The sequence below is a fragment of the Setaria viridis genome, chromosome 5, assembly GCF_005286985.2.
Source record: "Setaria viridis chromosome 5, Setaria_viridis_v4.0, whole genome shotgun sequence".
NCBI lineage: Eukaryota > Viridiplantae > Streptophyta > Magnoliopsida > Poales > Poaceae > Setaria > Setaria viridis.
This window is the reverse complement of record NC_048267.2, coordinates 30,444,209-30,467,784: the sequence shown is the minus strand read 5'-3', so window position 1 is coordinate 30,467,784 and position 23,576 is coordinate 30,444,209. Positions and strand designations below refer to the sequence as shown.

The following is a 23,576-nucleotide window of genomic DNA, read 5'->3' as shown; positions in this document are numbered from 1 at the left end:
GTTGTATGCTATGTACAAAACTGTGCAATGAAACTATACCTTAAGAATGACAATTTCATTTCATTAAATAGATAACATGACAGTTACGACGAAATCATATACTAAAATTGCCCTTATAAAAAAAAAGACAGATAACTGATACAGCCCGATAGTTATTACGGACTTGGCAGTGGCGGCTGCTAGGGTCGTGGTGATGAGCGTTGAAATTGTGGAGCCAGCCGCGTTACTGTTTGATGTTGAGTGATACAGTAGATAGTGCAATCTCTAGTTTTTTTATGGATGATTGGGATATCCACAGAACAGCATTATTGATGACCTCGGTATCAAGGGTGACAAGACTTGAATCGTGGGTGCCGGCATAGTTAGGGGGTGTTTGGGGAGGGGACTAAATTTTAACCCCCCGTCACATCGAATGTTTGACACTAATTAGGAGTATTAAATCTAGATTAATTACAAAACTAATTACACAACCCCTATACTAAATCGCGAGACGAATCTATTAAGCCTAATTAGTCCATGATTTGACAATGTGGTGCTACAGTAACTATTCATTATTGATGGATTAATTAGGTTTAATAGATTCGTCTCGCGATTTAGCCTAGGGGTTCTGCAATTAGTTTTGTAATTAGCTTATGCTTAGTCCTCCTAATTAGTATCCGAATATCCGATGTGACAGGGTTAAAATTTAGCCCACTCCTCCCAAACACCCCCTTAGAGATGGATGCTTAAACGTTTAAGGCTTGTTTGGTTCTTGATTAAAGTTTAATCCCTGTCATATCTAATGTTTAGATATTAATTAGGAGTATTAAATATAGATTAATTACAAAATTAATTGCATAAATGAAGCCTAATTCGCGAGATGAATCGTGTAATTAGTTCATAATTTGACCATGGAGTAAATATCATGAATTAATCAGATTTAATAGATTCGTCTCGTGAATTAGTCACGATTTGTGCAATTAATTTTATAATTAGTTCTAATTGATATCAAAATCCGATGTACTTGAAAATTAAAAGTCTATGGATCAAACGTGCAAATCATCATACCTCGAAGGACGGAAGACCCTGAGTACGATCCTTCCGTCCGATCGGGCAGTGGCAGGCAGCCCGGTTTTGTTTAAAAAAAAACATTGGCAGTCCGGTTTTGTGGCGAGCTGTGTGCCTAGTTGGGTTCACCCGGGCCTGTTTGTGTATGGGCCGATTCTGGCCCAGTACGCAAGTAGGACAAAAAAATTAGCGTTTAACAGATCAGCCCATATATGTAGATTGGGCTAAGATTTGACAAAAGAAAAATAGCGTTTAACAGATCAGCCCAAACAAGCCGTCATGGGATCCACACATTTGCCATCGAGGTGGACTATGATAATCTTGTTTTGTGCAACTGGTTTCGGATAGTGGCCCTTGCCTAACTACTGGCTTTTTTTTTATCTAAGGTTGCAAATACAGAGATTAATACACATCTACTTTTGTGAAGCGCATTAGGACTTCTTTTAAGTTGAAATTGACCACAACATAATGTTGGTATTACCAAATTATAGCAAAATAGTTGTACATTGGAAGTTGGAATATGTCGTTAGCAAACTTGTCAATCAAAAGTTATAAAGTTTAGATTTTTATCTAAGGTTGCAAATAAAGAAATTAATACAACATCTACTTTTGTGAAGCGCATTAGGAATTCTTTTAAGTTGAAATTGACCACAACATAGTGTACATTACCAAATCATAGCAAAAAAAAAAGTTGTACATTGGAATATGTCGTTAGCACATGTCAATCAAAAGTTATAAAGTTTAGATTTTTATGACTAAATGTTACATATGTTGCTATTACATCTGTCATTTGATGCATGCTTGCCGCTGATTCCTTGTCGAGAGGCAAGTGATATGTTCAATGAACACTGAACAGCAGTTGCCCGTTTGCAAAGATTGGGGGTACCCCTGCTAATTCTGCTGAACACTCTTCTGTCATTCTGTTTTCTTAAATATTAGAGGCACCGGCATCGTTGGTGCGACGATGCTGTTAGATGCCCGTGGAATGTCCCATCTTCTTAATATCAAACACGGATACGACCGTGTTTCTTCGTTTGGTTGGCTGAACCAGCACTGTAAACCGAAGTAGCTCTTCAGGAGACCAGGTTTCATGCAGGAGGATCAGGGGGAGGATCGGATCATGGCATGGCTTTCACAGATTCACAGGCTCAGAGCTGCAACTATCAGTACTAGCTGGCCATATGCTGCGAACAGGTCGCGATCCATGGGAAGAACTGAGCTGTACGTGTACTATGCGCAATCGTGACCCGTGCAGATGAGCATTGAATTAAAAAGATTTGGAAACTGATAGAGATCGAGCATGGAACACGCATGCTCACCGGTTCGATCGGCCTGAAATCCGCGCCCATGAACAACGGCAAGTTGATCGCAAAATAAGAGGAAACGGATCACCGATTGACGCTACGCACGCCATGAGTTGACCATGAGGGAAAAAGAAAATGAAATCAGGAGTGACCTGCTAGTTCCACATCCTGCTTAATTTGCGTTCTTCCATTTCTTACAAGTGATTCTTCTAAATCATCAGATTAAAGAAAAAAAAACACTAGAGCAAAGAAAACCTTCATACATTGCAAGAACTACAGCCCATATGATCGCCAGTAAAAATTATTCTTACAAGGAGCATGCATAAATACACTGGGAAACACCCGTGGGAACGCTGGCACGATCGGGTCGGCTCCGTCGTCGCCCTACTTACCGGAGAAGAAGCTCGCCGTCGAGTTGTAATGCAGATCACGAGAAGGCAGCCCACACGCCCGCCAGCGCGGCAAGCGCACCGACTACCGCGAGTGGGACGGCGCGGCTCGGCGCGGCGGACGGCATGAACCCGGGGTCCTGCGGGTACAGCGGGCCCTTGCCCGGCGGCGTGCTCCCGATCTGGATGTACGCGCCGGGCGGCGGCGGGCAGTACGACCCCGGGTAGGTCGCCGGCGGCGGGGGGCTGTAGTAGTAGTACGGCGGCGGCGGCGGTAGGGCCGGTGGAGGCGGCGACGGGTACAGCACGGGGCAGTCGGCGCCGACGCACGGCGAGCACCCGCCGCACTTGACCTCCCCCTGGGCCCCCGCTGCGGCGGCCGTGGTGACGATCGCCGCCGCGACGGCGACGATCGCCAGCGCCACTGACGACCTTCCCATGGTCCTGAGGCGGCAGAGGCGCGAGCTGCTGTGGGCTTGACTAGGCTAACACGCTACGCTACGAGGCTACGAGAACGGTAAGAGACAGAGGAGGCCTATGGTGAGGTCGCGCGCGTCGTTGGCCCTCACCTCTCCCAGCCGCGCTCTTATGATGCGAGACCGACCTCGAGTGTATCCATCTACTCCCGTTGTTTGCAGGAATATTAGTTGGGACTCGTTGGCAAGGAATAAGCAGAATTGTACGTGCACCGCGCTGTTTTAGAACTTCGAGCCGCGTGGCTAGTAGTGAGCGGGTGTCCATTGGGATAGTTGCTTGGGGAGGAATTGGCATGCCTGCCTGGAGCAGCGAGCGAGGGAGGGGCGTTCTGAGGCCGGTGGTTGCTACCTTCCGGTGCTCCAGTATGGCTCGAAAGCGACGGAGCATGTGGCGGACGGCCCCTAAAATCGGTGGGGTCCCCCGGCGGGTCAAATTGGCCGGCCACATGCTTGTCCGTGCATTATCGGCGCCCGCATGGCACGGCATTATGGTATAGGGGGCGATCCAGTTCGGTGCGGCGAGGCGACGGACGGGCGCGCACGCCAATAACGCGCCGCGCCGTGCCGTGCCGAGGGGATGCGCGCGTTCGGCCACTCGGGAGCACCGACGCGGGCGGCCGCGCGCCGCATGTGCGCCTGCCTGCCTCCGCGCCGCGCCCGATCGCCCCATGCGGCGGCGAGCGAGTCCGGGCGTGCGCGATCGCGCGCACGACGACGCGTCGAGCCCGGGCTCGCGTAGCGGCGGGGAGGTCATGGTCATCATTGAAGTTAGGAGCGCGCGGGGTCGCGTAAAGGTGGCTTCACCTGCGTACCAAGAATAATAAAGTGTCCAAGGCGAAGCTTCCGATCTGGTCCGGGCTGTCCTTGGGTGGGCGCGCCATGTGAGCACTGACTACCGGATCCCTTTCGCCTATCCGCTTGCCTGCTGCTGCCAGCCCCCACCGAATTTTGCATCTTGACGTGCAAATCCTGCGCAGGGGGGTGCCATGGAAGTACACACTACTTCTGTTTTAACTACCGAGTACTGACGTACTACAGCAAGTAGCATGGAGGGATAAAAGTTGTGAAGCGGCTGCTTTGCTTCGTTCCCAAATTAAACACATTTCGGATAAACTACAAGTGCAGCATCTGGTTTTGCATCTCCCTTCTTTTTTTCCCCTCTTTGTGATACTTAACATTCTAGGATGCCCGTGGGCCTCTCAAGCAGTGAAATTGGCGCTACCAATTTTCGTGTGTGAATGGAGAAGCCGGATCCGTTCGGACGAGAAATAATTTAAACGTGCATCATCTTGGAACGAGAACAACACAAAAGGCAGGGGAATATATAACTGTGCTGACGAAAAGTGAGTTGGCGCAATGGGTCTAGTTTTCATGATCCAATGATTCATGTTTTTTTAGCGCAAAAAGGTTCCAATGATTAGACATGTGCGGTAGGCAAAAGCCCAGCTAATCGTTCTGCATGCGAACAGATGACAGAACCTTCGATGCTTCACGGACTGCCAATTGCGCAAAGCCGCCTTTGCCTTAAGCTACAGTTGACACGTACGATCATCATCAAACCTGCAAGTAAAATCGGTATTTCTTATCTCTAGGATCTTTTTTTAAATACTCGAGTTCCTACGTTTTTACTTTTGAGCAATATTTGTCAGTTTGAACTTAGAAAGTGGTAGAAAATTTTCTTTTGCCATTACGAGTAGTTCATAGGGGGAAAAGAGGACCAATGCAAGACATTCATTCCAAGCTTATCATTCTTCCTGTGCAGAGGTCTTTTTCTTTATTTTTTCTCTTTTTCCTAGGACGACGCATGCGCGGAATTAAGCACAGCAGCTACCTTCCCAACCAATTTTGTTCATCAGAGCCATCCGCGCAGCTGCTGCCTACTGCCGTCGGAATCAAGCGCAGTCACTGTCAATGTTCAGCATCTTTGCTATAATAATCAGCTGAGCCGGGCTCGGCGATCAATTCCTCAAATAGGAAGGTTGCTTAACTATGCTATAAAAAAGTTTTGTTGGTACTAGCTCACCTTCTTCAGTTTTTTTTCCCCATTGCCCCCAAGGACTACATATTTGGCCAAAAAGTAGCCAAATATTTTATTTTGGTTGGTTGTTTATATGTTATACCCATCCTATCTAACCTTGATTTACCTGCAAGGCCGAACTGGAAGATGGTTTAATAGTACACCGAGCAAAAGAAAATACTAATGGAACAAAAGAAAAAAAAAGACAAAATGCAGATGAAAAATAGGGTAACAGAATACAAAATTGCCATGAGAACCTGCCAGCCCACTTCCTCATCGATTGGCAAACGACGGTCTTGGGCCTTGCACTAGAGGCAGAAAGTTCTAATTTGGGCTGGATATCTGACCTGAATACATTTGTTAGCCCAGATTCGCGCTTGAATGGTTGGGCCTGAAGCTAAAAATTGACATTTTTCCTTCTATGGAATCTAACTACCACCGGATTGAGTTTTTAGAATCATCATCATGGTTGTTCACATTTTTTTTCAACCATGGTTATACATGATTTAATATATAAATTAACGATGCTGTGCTTCAATGGTAGCGACATCCCTATAACGAGGTGACTACGTTCATTTTGCTAATATTAAGATATGCTAACCTAGTCTCTCAGATGTGCTCTTAAAAGTAGACGTACGTGCGTACATTCATAAAGATAAGCTTACGTAAGAGTATATGTACTGTATTTTTCTAAAATGATAGAAATAGTTCATCATAAAATGGAAAGAAGTTTTGTTTCCTTCTGAAACCGCAACTGATGCTATGTGAAAATGCTACAATTAACAGTACGTAGCATTGTCATCAGGTTACTAATAAGATTTAGAGAAACAACAACAAAGTTGCAACGCTAAGCAGGCACGACTCTGTTTTAGAACTCAGTCATGTCTCTTGGACGCTAATAACAACAGTAGGAAAATCTTTGTGGACAGAGTAAAACCATTGGCCACATGGGCCTCTACTAATTTCAATTTTCAAGCTACGTAGGCGAGGCCGAGACGGCCCACGAGAGACGTCTTCCCTACTGGTGGACCGGGAGTTCCAGAAAATTCCTTCAACACGTGTCCGTTCTAGATTCGTGCCATCCATCCCCACACGGTGCGTGGCACGCCAGAGCGTTGACGAGTCATCGCCGTCCTTTCGGCCGAACTGAGCAAAAACAAACTCGCCGCGCACCACGTACCCTCTCCGTTGAGCCACGCGTCCCCGATGCGAAGCTTTTATATACGCAGGGCGAGGCTCGCCAAGGCTCACCCCACTCTCACCGTGTGTCAACAATCTTCCCAAATTCGATCCCCTGCGCATCCACCCACCCATCACAATCCACACTTCCACAGCAGCACCAGCAGCCAGCAGCAACAAGCGATGGCGTTCGTGCCGGTGTGCGTGCAGTGCGGGACGCGGAGCAACCCGTGCCGGTGCAAGGTGCTCGGGCCGACGCTGGGGTTCGTGGCCTTCGTGGTGGCCGGCGTCATCGAGTGGCCGCTGGGGGCCGCCGTGTACCTGTTCCGGCACCGCAAGGGCCGCCGCATCATGTCGCACCCGGCCACCGTCGTCTACCCGCGCATCTCCAGCGCCATCCCCATCTAATCTCTCGGCCGACCAGTGTCGCGCCGGGTTGAAGATTGTGGCGCATGCATGCGTATTGACACGCCAGTCAGTCCCCAACGTGTGTGAATCCTTTTACATCATCTTTTTTTTTCTTTCCAATAAGAGTGTCGAGCGTGTGGTTTCGGTTTGTACATTGGTACTCCGCTTCTGTAAGCATCACCGTGAATGTACGTAACATCATCAATGTAACTCCCTGGAGCATACTGTAAGGTGCTGTCTAACTTGTCCCAACTCCATTCTTCGGAGGAACCCTTTTTTTTTTTACCGATTTGGAGTGTTTGTTCGAATGAGACTTTTAGGCTGTGCTTTAGCTGCAGCTGCGGAGGCTAGACAGCAGCAGCTATGGCCTAAAAATGGGTAGTCAATTTCAAGCGCTCCAACTAGAGATGATGTGATATTTGACTAGCTTCTGGTAAAACAGAAAAACAGAAAGGGAAACGCCATTTCTACAACATAATTTGGCTACAGCAGGACTGCAGGGCATCGAAACTTCTCGAAATTCACAAAACAAAATACAGAGAACTTTGAACGTGGTTAAACACGCTCACGATTTCATGACAATTGCCGCACGACATTGCTGCAAAATGGAGTGTATAGTTTCACATGTAGCACATACGAAGAAAATCTGAATTAGGTCCCCCGTCCCCAGCACCTAATTCAGATAACCCAGTACACTTCGATTTTTAAACATGCTCTAAATTTTTAAAGAACTCAGCATGGCTCCAACTCCGGGTGGAGTTACTCCACTCCACAACTCTACATGGAGCTAGCTCCGCTCCAAAACTCCAGAATAAAAATGGGGTGTTTGGCTAGATGGGTGCTATCCGCTAAAAAAAGATCGATTTCAGTGTGGATTGCCATTGTTGCCCCCCAATTAAGACCCCACTTGTCATCCTCTCTATCCCATCTTTTTCTTCCCCCTTTTCCACTGCACTGTGCCGCACACGGGAGACCTCCACGGGCGGCGGGGTGGGTGGTGGGCTGGGCGACGGCGGGCGGCCGCCGCCCGGCCACGGGGGCGGCGATGGCCAGGGCTCTCACGGCGGGTGGGGCTCGGGAGAATAGAAGGAAGAATAGAATGGAACGTTTTTTTTAACAAGTGGTATTGGTGGGTAATTACCCACCAACTCCACGAGGAGATTCAAAAGAGAGGTTTCTGGAGCAGCAAAAGAGGTGCTCTAAAACTCCACCTCCATTTGCACTACAGCTCCATGGAGTTAGCAACTCTAACTCCATGGAGTTTTGAAGTTGGGATGTTTGGTTGAAATTTTTTATGGAGTTGCTAGAGTTTAGGAGTGGAGCCGTGCCGCCAAACAGGACATTAAGGGAACGTATGCAAGAAGGAACAACCAAACACATCCGTGATCCGAAATGTATAGTCAATTTCAAGCGCTCGGACTGGAGAAAGGGTAAAATGCATTCTGAATGCAGAAGGCACTAACCAAAGCCTCGTCGCAGGCAGGATTCTGGTGGATTCAGGAAAGAAAATAATGCAGCAGTTCAAAGCCCACCCACCCTCAAGGCTCATTTATAAGGCCCAAATTCCTGGCAGCTGCCGATTGATCCGAAGATACAATTTTTGCATCTCATTTAAAGTCCGGAGAAAAATAGTAAACGCACGAATTCTGAAAGATTTGGCGTCGATGGAAACAAATACAAGAATCATATGCATAATTGCAGCATATCGACTACAATGATGGACTCATTCGATGCCCATGAAGATATGCCCCCAAAAATGTCGATTGTCATCCTTTTTCTGTAACTGCCAATTACATTTTGAAACCCGTAGCGGAAACGACTCCGAATATCCGCCGTTCCGAGCGGGTTCCTTCGGAGCAAGAAGCCTCCTGCTCCCGCCCGGAGTCGAGTTGACGTTCGAGGCCTCTCGGTGGCGCGGCAACGTATCCCCCGCTCCTCGCGCCGTATCGGAATCGTGCGTACGTGCCGAACGGGCTCCGGCCACGCCGTTTGCAGATCGCAATTTATAAAGCCCGCGCGTACGCGTTCCTCCGACGATCACCACGACGGAGATGGAGCCTCGTCCAGAGAAGCGGATGAAGACGGAGGTAGAATCGAGGCAGGAGCTCCCCGACGACCTCGTGCTCGAGATCATCGCGAGGTGCCCCACCATCGCCGACGTCATCCGCTGTGCGGTGGCCTCCAAGCCCATACGCCGCGGGATCCTCCACGCGCCCTTCCTCCGGCGCCTCCGCGGCTTCCTCACCCGCAACGGCAACGGTCGCCCGCCCGTCCGGAAGCTCCTCCTCGGCCTGTACCATCAAATCGGCGATCCGCATCGGCAGCCGCCGTTCGCCCCAGCTTCCGACGGCGCTGACTTGTTACCGCCGTCAGTGGCCGAGCTCGCGCCTGCGCCGGACCGCGGCGGCGGCGGCGCGTGCGAGTTCGGCCCCTACCTGCCCGTGGCTTCTCGCCGCTCGCTCCTGCTCCTCCGGCGGCGGTGCAGGAACCGCGACAGGGACCACCGCGTGGAGCGCCACGGCCTGTACCCCGTGGAGCTGTCCGTGTGCAACCCCACCACGGGAGAACGCCGCGTGCTCCCGCCCCACGATGTGTTCGACATGTCCCACGCCCTGCTCGACGTGGACCCGATCGCCCCGTCGTCGTCGTTCAAGCTGCTCGTCGCGGCGCTGTCGGAGAACGACCCCTCGACGCTCTACGTGCAGGTCTTCTCCTCGGAGGGGGGCGAGTGGGGGCATCCGCTGGCCTGCTCCATGACAAGCAGCCGGGATGACGGGGAGGTCTCGTGCGAGTTCGCAGGTGCCGACGACGGCCGTCCCAGGCCCGTCGTCCTTGGTGACACCGTCCACTGGCTGTGCACCACGGAGTCGGGGGGTCGCATCCTCTCGTGGCGGTGGCGTGGCGGCGGAGAGCGCGAGGCGTCGATTGTCAAGCTCCCACGGGGCTACAAGCTTGGACGGCCGGAGAAGTGCCTCGCGGTGCTACCGTCGGCGGGCGACGCCGCGGGACCGGAGGCGTTGCTGAGCTTGATCGTCCTGGTACGCGACGAGATTGAGGTGTGGGCACGTGAAAAAGGGGGCGCAGGATCCACGAGGAAGTGGGAGTGGAAGCTGCGGCATCGCATCCGGGAGGCGAGCATTTCCCGGCCGGCGAATCTTTGTGACGGATGGATGATCGGCGCAGAGCTCTCGTGGTTCTGCGAGGGCAGCGGCACACTCTTCTTGTGGGCGGGCGATGAGACCATGGGCCCTCTGCTGCTCGACTTGCAAAGCATGGAGGTGAGCAAGATTGAGGTCAGCAAATGGGAACCGAACACGGAGCTCAAGTTCTGCCCGTACGAGGTCGATTTGCTCTCGTACATGCGCTTCATGATGAAGCGGTTCTGATTGCGCCTATTCGCGTCTGTTATTTTCCTTTCCTCTTTTGTTTTGTACCGGAAAACACACGTAGAGTTTCCTAAAAAATTCTTCCCCAAAACTATATACTAGGAGTTCTTCCAAAAAGTTTTTTCTCCAAAAATATATCAACCCACAGCAGATCGCTAATAACTAACTCATAATATTTCAAAACAGGCCACATCATCGTAATTGGGGCTAGCCCAACGCCTTCCTGCTCTCTCCCCGTCTCATTCTTTCTTCTTCCTCCTCCATCCTCCGACTCCAGCCAATAGCCATTACTCCCTGATCCCTGCAATGCCGATGGTTGCCATGAAAAAAAGTTCCCTTCTTTTCCCAATCCAGTTTCAGGATGCAGAGGGAGCTACTCTGTTTCAATTTCACTGTAGCATATCCACTCACGAGCTGTTGTTGCTGTCGAACTCAACCAATCGCAGGGCATCCTCGGCTACGTCCCCAACGGCGTGCCCCGTCCTCGGCTACGTCCCCAACGGCGCAGCCCGAACCTACATCGTGCTCGTCGAGCCTCCGCCAGTGACACACCTGCAGCACGCGGACGACGAGGCCACACACCGTCTCTGGCATGAGCCGTTCCTGCAGGGCTCCAGCGGCGGCGGCACCCCGCAGCGCATCCGCCACTCGTACACGAGCGTGCTGTCAGGGTTCGCGACGAGGCTGACTAATAGGGGTGTTCGTCCTAATCTTCCGCTAGGTAGGGTATGTTGGATTTGTGGAGACTCGATGTTGGCGATTCAGGGCTCCTGCCGAAACAGATTCACCCTGTGATCGTTACACCACTGCTCCGTTAGTTATCACCCCCGTCCAGGACGCGAATGACCTCGCCAAGAACACAAGCAAGAACAAGAAGAACACAATTCGAATTACAGATGAATGATTAAGCACTCAAGTTGAGGTTTCACAAACCAATTGCAGCAGCCTAGTCGGTCCGGTGCAAGGCGAACTCTATCACAAAGCGTGAAGAATGAATCTAAGCAAAACCTAACCCTCAAAGGATGGCAGCTACTGAGAAAATAAGGGTTTGGGGCGTGCATACCCCTAGGGACGCGCCCCCTAATGGGCTCGACAGGATACATGGGCCAACGGCCCAAAGACAGTGACGTAGCACCCGGACAGTTTCTAGACGTCAACATCTGGATCATAGTTACCAGGAAATGACGGTATTAAGAATTTAACCTTGGAATAAGGATCATTGTTACCTTGGGCGGGGCGGTTACCAGGGCCACGCCTATGTGGAGGTTGTCGCTAGTCAGCATCCTCACCAGTGAGGGTGGCGTCATCCTCATTATCACCCTCATCCTTAGGCGGTGGTGCTGGTCGGCGCAGTCGCTGCTCTTCCTCCATGTGGGCAAGTCGAGTAGCAATGGCTGCGACAGAACACTTGAGATGCTCAAGCGCTTGCGTCATCATCCGTGTGGTAGCATCAAGGTCCGCCCGAGAAACACACTCATTGAAGTTGGATGGGCTAGCAGCTTCTTTGTCTTTGTCAGTTCCTGGCATGTTAGCAAAGAAAATAGGAAGTACAAAGCCCTATTCAAGTACGAGGGGGGGTGTGGTGGCTGTATGTGAGGTGGAACAACTCGTCAAGCATCTTACCCGCGCTTGCAAATATTCCTACCAACACTGCAAGGAGGGTACCGGCCGATGAGGGGACACCAAGCGGAGCGTGGGCAGATCACCAAGGTTGAAGCTTTTCTGACTAGGAGAAAGTGGAGCTTGGGCAGGCAATGTAAGTAGCAAGGAACACACGATAGTAATAACAGATATGCAAACTGAATAAATGTTCGTAAGACTCGTCATAGTTGCTGGCCTAAATGTGCACCTAGTAGAAGTTGTAGAACAATAAGCAAGCAGGGTAAACCACAATGAGGCAAGTCAAAGGACAGGATCTCACAGCTCTGCTCAGGGTGTACCAAGTCTCAGGTGCTCAGGTGCTCCTCTCTAAAATTTTTTTGTCTCTTTTTTTTATTTTTTTGTGTTTTGAATATTTTTTGATATTTTTTTTGAACCAGGATCACCTAAGAACAAAGCACACCAAGTTTCAACTTATGGGGATAACATATATGAGCTAGGAAAATTCACGAAGATACTAGAAATGAGAAGAAACAACTTCGAACCTCAGAAACACAATCTTGCAAAGGGAATTGCGAAAATCTGATTTCGCCGAACCTGGCTTTCCGGGGAGAACCACGTAGGAAATTTTTTTTTTAGATGTCCGTGAAATTTTTTTTTGCCCTGTTTCGACCACCGAGCGGAAAGTTATGGCCGTTTGCCCTGAAATCAGGGTTTTACGGTGGCACAAATGCGGCGGCTAGGGTTGGCGGCGATGTGATATGGGTGGCGGCACAAGGGGAAACACAATCAGACTTGGACACAATCTAAACCAGCAACAAAGACTCAACTACGGACACAAATTCAATAAAGCAACACTGAAATTAAAATCGGAAAGGCACAAAGGGGCTGTAGGATGGGATTTTTTGTTGTGTTTGTCGGCTAGTGGACTCTAGGACAATAAAAGGAAGATAACAAGAATTACCTATCGAGAAACCTGTGAATCTGATACCAGCTAATAGGGGTGTTGGTCCCGATCTTCCGCTAGGTAGGGTATGTTGGATTTGTGGAGACTCGACGTTGGCGATTCAGGGCTCCTGCCGAAACAGATTCACCCCGTGATCGTTACACCACTGCTCCGTTAGTTATCACCCCCGTCCAGGACGTGGATGCCTCGCCAAGAAGGTTAATCCCTGCAAGCGAATCCAAGAACATAAGCAAGAATGAGAAGAACACAATCCGAATTGCAGATGAATGATTAAGCACTCAAGTTGAGGATTCACAAACCAATTGCAGCAGCCTAGTCGGTCCGGTGCAAGGCGAACTCTATCACAAAGCGTGAAGAATAAATCTAAGCAAAACCTAACCCTCGAAGGATGGCGGCTACTGAGAAAATAAGGGTTTGGGGCATGCATACCCCTAGGGACGCGCCCCCTAATGGGCTCGATAGGATACATGGGCCAACGGCCCAAAGATGGTGACGCAGCACCCGGACAGTTTCTGGATGTCAACTTCTTTCGACTATTCCCGTTGATTCCATCTGTATTTTGCAGTGGGACTGGTTTCATTGGAAGCTCATCAAAATTATCTTTCCATCCATATAAAAAATGTCCAAAACGGCCTCTGTATGCCACCGGGGCGTCCAATTTACTACTTGCTGCTCCTGGAATCCGAGGCTGAAACGAACCCGAGTTGTACTGCATCTCCAACTTGATTTGGGCGCCCTTGCTGGTCTCCTCCACTTCCAAAACTCTCTCCATATCCTTGCTGGTCCTCTCCTAAGTTCATAATCACAATAATATCATTAGGTAGTATCTCATTCTTATAATCATGACAGGACATACCTAAGAACGAGCTCACATGTTGTTTCATTTGTCATGCTCTAGCTCGAGTGATTGGTCCTTGTACAACTTGAGGAGTATCGTGTGCATCCAAAGGAGTGATGTCCTCATCACTAACCGACGCCGAGCTCACGCCATGTCGAGGAAGCCGGGGTTCGTGCGCGCGTTCCCGGAGCGGAGGTTCCAACTCATGACCACGCGCATGCCGGCGTTCCTCGGGTTGGAGCCCGACCAAGGCGTCTAGAACGCGACGAGCTATGGTGAGGGTGCCATCATAGGGTTCCTAGACACTGGGATCGACGAGAAGCACCCTTCATTCCGCGGTGCCAAATGGAAGGGCGGCTGCCAGCCTCCCGTGCGGTGCAACAACAAGTTCATTGGTGCCGCATCGTTCGTTGGGGACAACACCGCCGATGATGTCGGGCACGGGATGCACACCACAGCCGGCCGGTTCGTGGAAGGCGCCCCAGCCTTCAGCATATATGCAGGAAATTCCAGGATCGGGGAAGTATCGGTCCCCCGTATATATGCGGGGTGATGGAAATATTTTTAGCATCCGCACATTTTTACAGGAAGGATGTGGAAGTTGTTGGTGGTAAGTTTTTTTTTCTCCTAAATAAGGTTTTGGAATAATTTTAAGAGAGCTTTTGGAGTTGCTCGGTACTTATTTTTAGGAACCGTTAAGTTAACCCTAGGAGGCTTGATGAAATGATGATATATAAGATTAGCTGAAGGGGTAAAGCCCTACTGGGAGACGGAATGGAAATGGAGATCAATGGAAAACCTTTTTACTACATCTGATACAAACCATAGGACAAAAAAGTTGTTCTAATTGTGTTTAGAGTGAGGCTTCCCGCTTCACCAAAATCAGATACCAATAGTCAAATCCCTCCCTGCCTCCCCCCTCCCTCTCTCTCTCTCTTTACATCTGATCAAATACCAGTACACACCTTGGCAAAATGAGATATCAAAACAGCAGGGGGCTAAGAAAAAGGAAAAAATAAAGGTTACGGGTTAAGTGGACTCACTACAGGAGTTTCATATTTTCCTACGGTACTTTTTCACAAGTGACCTACAAATGTAGCACATCGCCTAGGTGTTCAATTTGTAGCACATCGCCTAGGTGTTCGATTGCATTGTACGTTGATCTAGTGGACAAACAATATGACTCATGCTTTAAGCTAGTCTCAGTGAGAGTTTTATAGACATTAAATTGCATGTCACATAAGCAATTTTACCGATTTTACTTACTTGACAAGGTCTTCATGAGGAGAGAGAATGAAGAGTTTCATCATATGTGAGAGGAGTTTCATCCCCATGACCCTCAATAGGTGCGATTACCTAGTTCCCAATCTTGGTAACAGTACAATGGTAACAGTACAATCGGTGCCCTGGGACTGGCCTTAGAAAATTTAACAACTAATGTTCACGTAAATGCTAAACAATCATCCACCTATCATTAGGCTAATAATAGTGCACAACGGCTAATTAAACGGGCTAAACGAAAACGGATGATCAAGAACAAGTTGGCATCATGATACAGGGAGTTCCAAAAAAAGAAGTTCTAACAACATAGAAATTAAGATTAGCATTGAGATTAACAAAGGCCCCATGGACCGATCGAGGGCCTTTCACAAGGAAGCCTCGACCGCCGCGGGAGGGATCAGCAAGTTCGCCGGTGGCGGCATCTCCTTACGGGTGGATCCGTTCTTCCCCTTTGGGCCCAACGCCTTCTCCCGGAGCCTCTCCAACTTCTCCATGGCTTTCTTCTTGTTCTCCAGCCTGGAAGTTCTAGCTTCAGCAGGGCTAGCCACCAGCAATGCAGCCAACATGGCAGATGACATGAATGACAGGGTATCTCTGCGTGTTATGTGGTTTCTGAACCTTGTTCGTCCTTGGGCATTGGCTGACTGCATTCATCAGAGCATAGAACTATAGTGAGATATGCTTCAACTGATGTCAATTAGGGTCTATTCTCCTTCACAATTTTAGCACGCACATGCAAGTTCAGTTTCCGTAGTCTTGGTTCTAGGATCAGTCTGTGAATCTACATGTTCTATAGTATGAGAGAACTCACAGAGGTGCCGGTCATGTAAATCGGAGAATTCAGTTCATCAGCAGTAATTTTAACATTGAAGCTTGGATCTGTCAGTATACGAGGGGAATTTACTCTTAGCTAGTTCAAGTGGATGGGTAAAGTAGCATAAGCATACTGCATACACGAAGAGAATTAAATCCGCCCGTGATTGCCCAGACTTCACGTGAAGAATTCATTCACCACAACTGCATCCACAAAATGAAGCTGCTGATTGCCTGAATCCGTTACTCGCTCCTAGTTCACTATGCTACTAGTGATTTGAAGCTTGCTGATTCGGAATGCAGAGTAATCGATTGATGCTAAAAAAACATCAGGTCTTGCTTGCTGACAATGGCCTTGTGCCCTTGTGGCAAGTTCGACACTGAATCTCGATCAGTCAGGCCACAACTCAGCAGATGCTTCCGATATACAGAGTAGATCTAATCCTAAAAGTTCCTACGGTTAATCCCCCCCATCCACCCCCCCCCCCCCCCCCCCCCCACCCCCCCCCCCCCAAAAAAAAAAAAAAACTGGCTCTTCTGCCCGTGCTAATCTAATTCATGACCTCGGAGGTTTTTCTTTCTTTTTGGCTGATTGTAGATGCCACAGAGCAGGATTAATTATTCTGGAGAGTGGAAAGAGTAACTCCGTAGCGAAATTATTGTCAGAGATTCGAGTCGATATCAGTTAGCGGAAGCAGTGCGTACCTGGTTGTATTTGCAGCTGAAGGCGAAGGCGGCCACCCGCGGTCTTGTGCTGGCGCAGCCATTTCTGGACGGAAGGAGAGGAGGGATTGAGGCCACCTGCAGAGACGCCATGGCCATGGTCGTCACTGAAGTGCTAGATGGGAGCTGGTTACCTGGGTGAAGGTGGCAGTGCCGTAGAAGAGAGGTGCTTCCTCGTTTTCCCGACCCTTCTGAATAGTTCCGCTCGTGGACAAAAGCAGTGGGACAAGATGGCAAGCAAGGACTCGTTGGAGCACGGGGAAGCCTTTCGAGAGTTGTGCTTCTGTACTCTATGGAAAACATCAAACTGCGTTCCCTGAGGCCTTCCCCAAATTTCTAACTTCCACGCTATGCAAAAAGAAGATTCCTCATCACATCAAACTTGCAGTACATACATGGAGTACTAAATGTAGACGAAATCAAAAACTAATTACACAGTTTTGTTGTACTTTGCGAGACGAATCTTTTGAGCCTAATTAGTCAATGTTTGGACAATAATTCACAAATACAAACGAAATGCTATAGTTGCGCATTTATGGTAAAATGCAAATTTTGCCACTCCAAATTTGGAAACTGAACAGCCCTGAGTTTGGTTTAAATTTAGTTAAAATTTATTTTCAGATATGTTAAAAATATATGACCTCAGCAAGACTGCAGGAACAACCAAATTTGATAATGGGCCGACTGACGGAATAGAAATCGGCCCATAAAAACAACATCATGCTTCACCATTCCAATGGAACCCGCACGAAGCTGGGCACGATCAGAGTCGTAGAAAAACGATTGGAAACAGATACCAAAATCAAGTCATTTTCCTCTCTCCCGCTCCACGCCACTCCCCTTTCGTTCCTAGCGGCGAGTCGGCGACGACAGGGCGAGCGGCCGCCCTTGGCCAGGTCTTCGTCGAGCGTTTCGCCGCCAACGAGCAATCAGACAGGAAACAGGTACGCTCGCCTATTCCCTTCCCTGCCTTCCTCCTGTGCGAAATCGAACTCCCAAAACCCTGATGCATACTATTTGTATTCTGATCTGACCATGTATTTACCTGAACTTCAAAAACTATCGGGCGTACACATGTCCTACACTGGGTCCGCCCCTGATTTCGTAGACCTCCAGTGCGCGCTAGGTCGATCTCAGCCAGCTAGGTCCAATCGCTATTGGTATTTTTTTTCCAATCTATGCATGGCGCTACACGTGCTCGATGAAATGCCCAGCCATTTGGTGCCTTGCCCAGAGCATTCTCTTTATCAAATTGTTGAGATTATTTTGCTATCTGGGGTCTGGCATTAGTGCCTGTCTGCAAACATGGCGTCCTACCAAAGGATGCTGGAATTTGCATGACTTTGCTGTTGAGTCCGCTGTCCACATACTAGTTTTGAAAGGTAGCTATATATCTTGAAGGTCAAGAAAAAGAAAGTAAAGAGAGAATCTCTCTTCATTGTCTGAATTCTAAAATAATTGGTATAGGTGGGTCCGCATCTTTGAGATGAAATAACTTGATGCACACAAGTCGTTGCAGGACAATCTCTCTTTTTTATGATTATCAGAGGCAAGAATGGAAAATAAGACATGTTTTTTGCTTTACTGTTTATTCTAGTTGGAGCAAAAACTCGCAACTTTGAACTGCTTCCTTTAGACACGGACCATGTTTATGAGTTTATCACATGGTTCTCATCTATTATGAAGATGTTTGCATAGGCTGGGTCTGCATTTTGGTGATTTCTGGGTAGTGCACCCTTTTCTCCTTTCCTGAATGAAATCATGTTAATGTTTCTACGCCTACTATAAATACTTTCAAAATTGGCGCTTGAAATTGTATGCATAAATGGTCACACAAACTCCTTAGGATTGAGCGAGAGTAGACTCAAGTCACTCTGATCGGACTAGTTAGAAATGTCACTGATGCTGGAGTTATGCGCAGAACTAGCGTTGATCATGGAAAACAACACCCAACGAACGAATCATGGTTTGGTTATTTATTTAAATCTTTATTTTGGAACCAAGAGGGAAGCAAACCAAATAGTCAAACTTATTCTGTTATAAAAGGGCACGATATGGTCTGAATCTGGTCTTGATCAGTTATTGTCTTCCATGATGTTAAATCCCAATTCAGTAGTTATCCAGATGCAAAATATATTATGTGATAGTAGCATAATGCAAACTGACCACAACTCTATGGCCTTAACGGAGCTCTTGTGCATTCATATTATTGATATTTTCCTTACCGCTTTGCCCTATTTAAAGCACAGTGTGTATGATACTTCTTTCTAAGTAAGTTCTCTTTGTTTGATGATACAGTGATGCCATGACTTCTCTTTTGAGGATTTAATGCGCACAGTGATATTCTGCTAGTGTTATGCTCTTCAACTTACCGAAAGCCGCAAAACGAATTGGAGTAAAGTTCCTATCAGTTGCAAGTGCAGAATGCTTTGGTCGAGATATCTCCCCGATGCATTTTGCATCCCTGTTAAAGGAATGCAGGTCTGTGAATATAGTTCGTCAAATTCACCAGAAGATAATTGCTTTGGATCTTCTTTCTTGTCCAGCGTCATTGCTGTCAGTGTCACTTTCACCACTTCCATCACATTCATATATATTACCAAAATCTTTGGGTACTGGTGTTGTAGCTTCTTATCTTGCTTGTGGTGCTACAAGCGATGCTCTCTCAGTGTTGGAGCGTGTCACACCATCACCAGCCGTATGGTGGAATCTACTCATACGAGAACACATCAAGGAAGGCCGCCTTGACAGGGCACTTGGTGTATCTTGCCGCATGCTGCGTGCTGGAACTAGGCCAGACCATTTTACTCTGCCGTTTACGCTAAAAGCATGTGGAGAGCTGCCTTCATACCGTTGTGGTAGCACATTCCATGGACTCATATGTTGCAATGGATTTGAGTCAAATGTCTTTGTATGCAATGCATTGGTGGCAATGTATGCACGCTGTGGTTCTTTGGATGATGCCAGTCTGGTGTTTGATGAAATGACTTGGAGGGGAATTGATGATGTTATCTCATGGAATTCAATTGTTGCTGCCCATGTTAAGAGTAATCATCCATGGACTGCATTAGACCTGTTTTCAAAGATGGCATTGATTGTCCATGAAAAAGCTACAAATGAAAGGTCAGATATCATTAGCATTGTCAACGTTCTTCCTGCATGTGCTTCTCTAAAGGCATTGCCTCAAACTAAAGAAATTCACGGCTATGCCATTCGGAATGGCACATTTCCAGATGCTTTTGTATGCAATGCCCTGATTGATACCTATGCAAAGTGCGGGTCATTGGAGGATGCAGTAAAGGTTTTCAATGCAATGGAACTCAAAGATGTGGTTTCTTGGAATGCAATGGTTACTGGGTACTGCCAAAGTGGGGATTTTGAGGCAGCCTTTGAGCTTTTCAAGAATATGCACAAAGAAAATATCCCACTAGACGTGATAACATGGAGTGCTGTAATTTCAGGGTATGCTCAGAGGGGATGTGGCCAAGAGGCCCTTGATGCTCTCCGGCAAATGTTTCTTTATGGATCAGAGCCAAATTCTGTCACAATCATCTCTGTGTTGTCTGCCTGTGCTTCCTTGGGAGCATTGTCTCAGGGTATGGAAACCCATGCGTACTCTCTGAAGAAATGCCTTCTACTCTTGGATAATCATTTTGGTGGTGATGGGGATGGTGAGGATCTAATGGTGCACAATGCGTTAATAGATATGTACTCAAAGTGCAGATGCTTGAAACCTGCACGTTCCATATTTGATTGCATACCTCGAAAGGAACGCAATGTGGTAACTTGGACTGTCATGATTGGTGGGTATGCGCAATATGGGGACTCAAATGATGCCCTCAAGCTTTTCTCGGAGATGATTTCAAAACCTTATGCAGTTTCTCCTAATGCTTATACAATTTCCTGCATTTTGATGGCCTGTGCACATTTGTCTGCTCTTCGTGTGGGTAAGCAGATCCATGCTTATGTCACCCGTCACCATCACTATGAAGCATCTGTGTACTTCGTGGCAAACTGCCTTATTGATATGTACTCAAAATGTGGTGATGTTGATACTGCTCGAAATGTATTTGATAGCATGCCTAAAAGGAATGAAGTATCTTGGACTTCAATGATGTCAGGATATGGAATGCATGGTCGTGGTAATGAGGTCCTGGACATATTTGACAAAATGCAAACGGCAGGCTTTGCTCCTGATGACATTTCCTTCCTGGTTCTTCTTTACGCTTGCAGCCATTCAGGCATGGTTGATAAGGGCCTGGATTACTTTGATAGCATGCGTAGAGATTATGGTGTAGTTGCCAGTGCAGAGCATTATGCTTGTGTTATTGACTTGCTGGCTCGCTCTGGGCGATTAGATAAGGCATGGAAAACAGTTCAGGAAATGCCAATGGAGCCTACTGCAGTAATCTGGGTCGCATTACTTAGTGCCTGCAGGGTACATTCAAATGTGGAACTTGCTGAATATGCTCTGAACAAACTGGTTGATATGAAAGCAGAGAACGATGGATCCTACACGCTGATCTCCAACATATATGCCACTGCAAGGCGGTGGAAAGATGTAGCAAGAATCAGACTGCTGATGAAGAAATCAGGGATTAAGAAGAGGCCAGGATGTAGCTGGGTCCAGGGTAAGAAAGGCACCGCATCTTTCTTTGTTGGAGATCGTTCACACCCTCTATCTCCAGAGATATATGCTCTTTTAGAGAGACTAATCAATCGCATCAAGGCTATGGGTTATGTCCCTGAGACAAACTTCGCACTGCACGATGTCGATGATGAGGAGAAAAATAACCTTCTTACTGAACACAGTGAGAAGCTTGCCCTCGCATATGGCCTCCTCACGACTTCCCCTGGTTGTCCCATACGGATCACAAAGAACCTGCGTGTCTGTGGCGATTGTCACATTGCATTCACTTACATATCAAAGATTGTTGACCATGAGATCATAGTGCGAGACTCCAGTCGCTTCCATCATTTCAAGAAGGGCTCTTGCTCCTGTGGTGGCTATTGGTGATTTGATGATATCTCTTCCTGTGAAAGGAATGGGTGCGGAAGAAATGCTAATTATTTCCCATAGAAGAAATACTAATGTGATGATGATTGTTCTCAAAAGGACTAATATGCTCATGATTTTGTCATACTAATTCACCATTCCAGAAAACAGAGTCACAGAATTCTGGTTACCATTGTTTTGATCTGCTTCTGTGAGATGTCACCTGCACTGGTATTTATGTTATTTGTCCTTTTTTTTCATGTCTCGTGTTGATTTGTTTTAAGCTGTGACTCTTACCGACAATCTGCACAGTGCAGCTGCTATTCTTTCTCCTGAATATGTGCCAATGTGGTTATAGTTTCATTACGTACTCATGTAATACTCATTTTGTTTTGTGTTTTGATCTGTCATGTTCCAACTTAGGTCTTGTTGAGTTATTCAATTGCAAGTAATACGCTGCTCGAAAGTCTTTTGAGTGGATAGCACAAGTAGCACATGATAAATATTGGCAACCTTTTATTTTTCGTGTTACACCCATTGAGATCCTTGGGACTTATTGTTGATATTATATTGAATCAATTTGCCGAGGATGTTGAAGCATATTGGTATCTGGCAATTTTCTTTGTAGCAGGAATGCTTAATTGCTTGCCCATCAGAACCAATCATAACAGGTTTATTAAGACCAGGTTTCATTTGTCGTATTGGAAACTTGATTTGATTAGTTGATGCTTTCCTTTCTGATTCAGATTACAGTTCTGCACTTCCGCTAGAGAAATTATTGCTCAGGGATACAGATGAAGATCTGGGTGGGGCCGTGGGGGTCATGTTGATGACATGACCAAACAGACATATCTGAATGAACCTGTTCTTTGCAATCTGAAGAAAAGATAATAATTGAATGAGATATGTGTTAGTGGTTTACCTTTACCGGCACTGTTTTATTTACTATGATAATTTGCATTTGAACTTAATTGAAATGTAGGTGAATTGCTTACCCCGAGACTAACTTTCTCTCTGCAAATTTGCGAACTTGAATAATTCCAGTCACAATGTTTAAATTTCCATGTCATATTGTTTTTATAGAGCAGCTTTTGCTTAGCACATTCTCAGACTGATTTTAGATGTCTTAATCATAATCAGCTTTGGTAGAATTTCTGCCAAATCTGTTGGAATCGAATAAAAGCCATCTACAATTGAAAATCTGATCCATTAAGGCAAAATCATTTGTCTTTGTGAACACAGTAATGATGCACTCATCTAATGGTTTTCAGCCTCAATCAATTCATGATATAATAATTATCCTTTTTCAGTTTATAGAGCAGAATGCTGAACAGTTGTACACTTGATATGATCTCTACTTAAATATGAAAAAAATCAATGCCATATGTAATATCAGGACACTTTTCGTATTGTTGTTTCTTTTACGCTCATTACTTTCCAATTTTGTATTGTCAAGTACGGATTGTGTTCCTGTACAACGAGACATGATGGAGAAGGGTGTCAAGATTAGGGGAGTTGAGTCCATGTGTTCTGCCGTAGCTGATGCATCGTACAGCTAGGGGTTCCAGTGTGATTGAATTGCAAGGCACTGCTTCTACACAATTTAGTTATTTTGTTGGCATTGGCTGAATTGATTAGCGCTATGGTGAATGAATCCTGAAGCCAGTCAATCCCTGTTAGTGGTGAAAGTGGTGCGGGCAAAACTGGAACGACGAAGCTTTATTATGGAGTATCTCACTTTTGTTAGTGGTAGAGCCGCTCTTGATGATCGTTGAACAGCAGGTTCTAGAAGTAAGTTTTACCACTGTTTGTCCACTATAATTTATGGAAATTGGGAGTTCTTAATCTGTATTTTTGATGATTATGCATTTTCTGTTGCTACTGCTGATGATAATGTAATCTTAATATGTCTTAATTTGCTCCCTCCAATCGAACCCTCTTTTAGAGGCATTTGGTCAAATATTGTGCGAAGGTTCATGTGTGTTCTTCATCCAAATAATACATAATTTCTTCTTTAATATGTAAAACCTAACCTTTTCGACCGCCTTTTCTTTTGCCATATTGTAACCTGAACGCTTTCTTGGTTGCAGCCAATTTGGAAAACGCTTGGTTGCAGCCGATTTGGAAAATTCATGGAGATACAGTAGAATATT

General features: G+C 47.0%; 4 protein-coding genes across 4 annotated transcripts; 2 read left to right on the top strand and 2 right to left on the bottom strand.

Annotated features, from left to right (window-relative positions):
* Window positions 1–2,478: 2,478 nt before the first annotated feature.
* Window positions 2,479–3,481, bottom strand: LOC117855298 (uncharacterized). The gene has a single exon (XM_034737610.2). The coding sequence runs from the start codon at window positions 3,178–3,180 to the stop codon at window positions 2,779–2,781; it is 402 nt and encodes a 133-aa protein (XP_034593501.1). The 5' UTR covers window positions 3,181–3,481; the 3' UTR covers window positions 2,479–2,778.
* A 2,897-nt stretch (window positions 3,482–6,378) lies between these two features.
* LOC117858694 (uncharacterized) lies at window positions 6,379–7,090 on the top strand. The gene has a single exon (XM_034741815.2). The coding sequence runs from the start codon at window positions 6,440–6,442 to the stop codon at window positions 6,818–6,820; it is 381 nt and encodes a 126-aa protein (XP_034597706.2). The 5' UTR covers window positions 6,379–6,439; the 3' UTR covers window positions 6,821–7,090.
* An 8,023-nt stretch (window positions 7,091–15,113) lies between these two features.
* LOC117854750 (uncharacterized) lies at window positions 15,114–16,654 on the bottom strand. Its single transcript, XM_034736985.2, has 2 exons — window positions 16,410–16,654; window positions 15,114–15,535 (listed from the first exon to the last, which is right to left on the bottom strand). The coding sequence occupies exons 1-2, from the start codon at window positions 16,524–16,526 to the stop codon at window positions 15,257–15,259; spliced, it is 396 nt and encodes a 131-aa protein (XP_034592876.1). The 5' UTR covers window positions 16,527–16,654; the 3' UTR covers window positions 15,114–15,256.
* Window positions 16,655–17,214: 560 nt separating this feature from the next.
* Window positions 17,215–21,789, top strand: LOC117858057 (pentatricopeptide repeat-containing protein At5g16860). Its single transcript, XM_034741041.2, has 2 exons — window positions 17,215–17,371; window positions 18,726–21,789. Exon 2 carries the CDS (start codon window positions 18,784–18,786, stop codon window positions 21,442–21,444), a length of 2,661 nt encoding a protein of 886 aa, XP_034596932.1. The 5' UTR covers window positions 17,215–17,371; window positions 18,726–18,783; the 3' UTR covers window positions 21,445–21,789.
* Window positions 21,790–23,576: the final 1,787 nt, after the last annotated feature.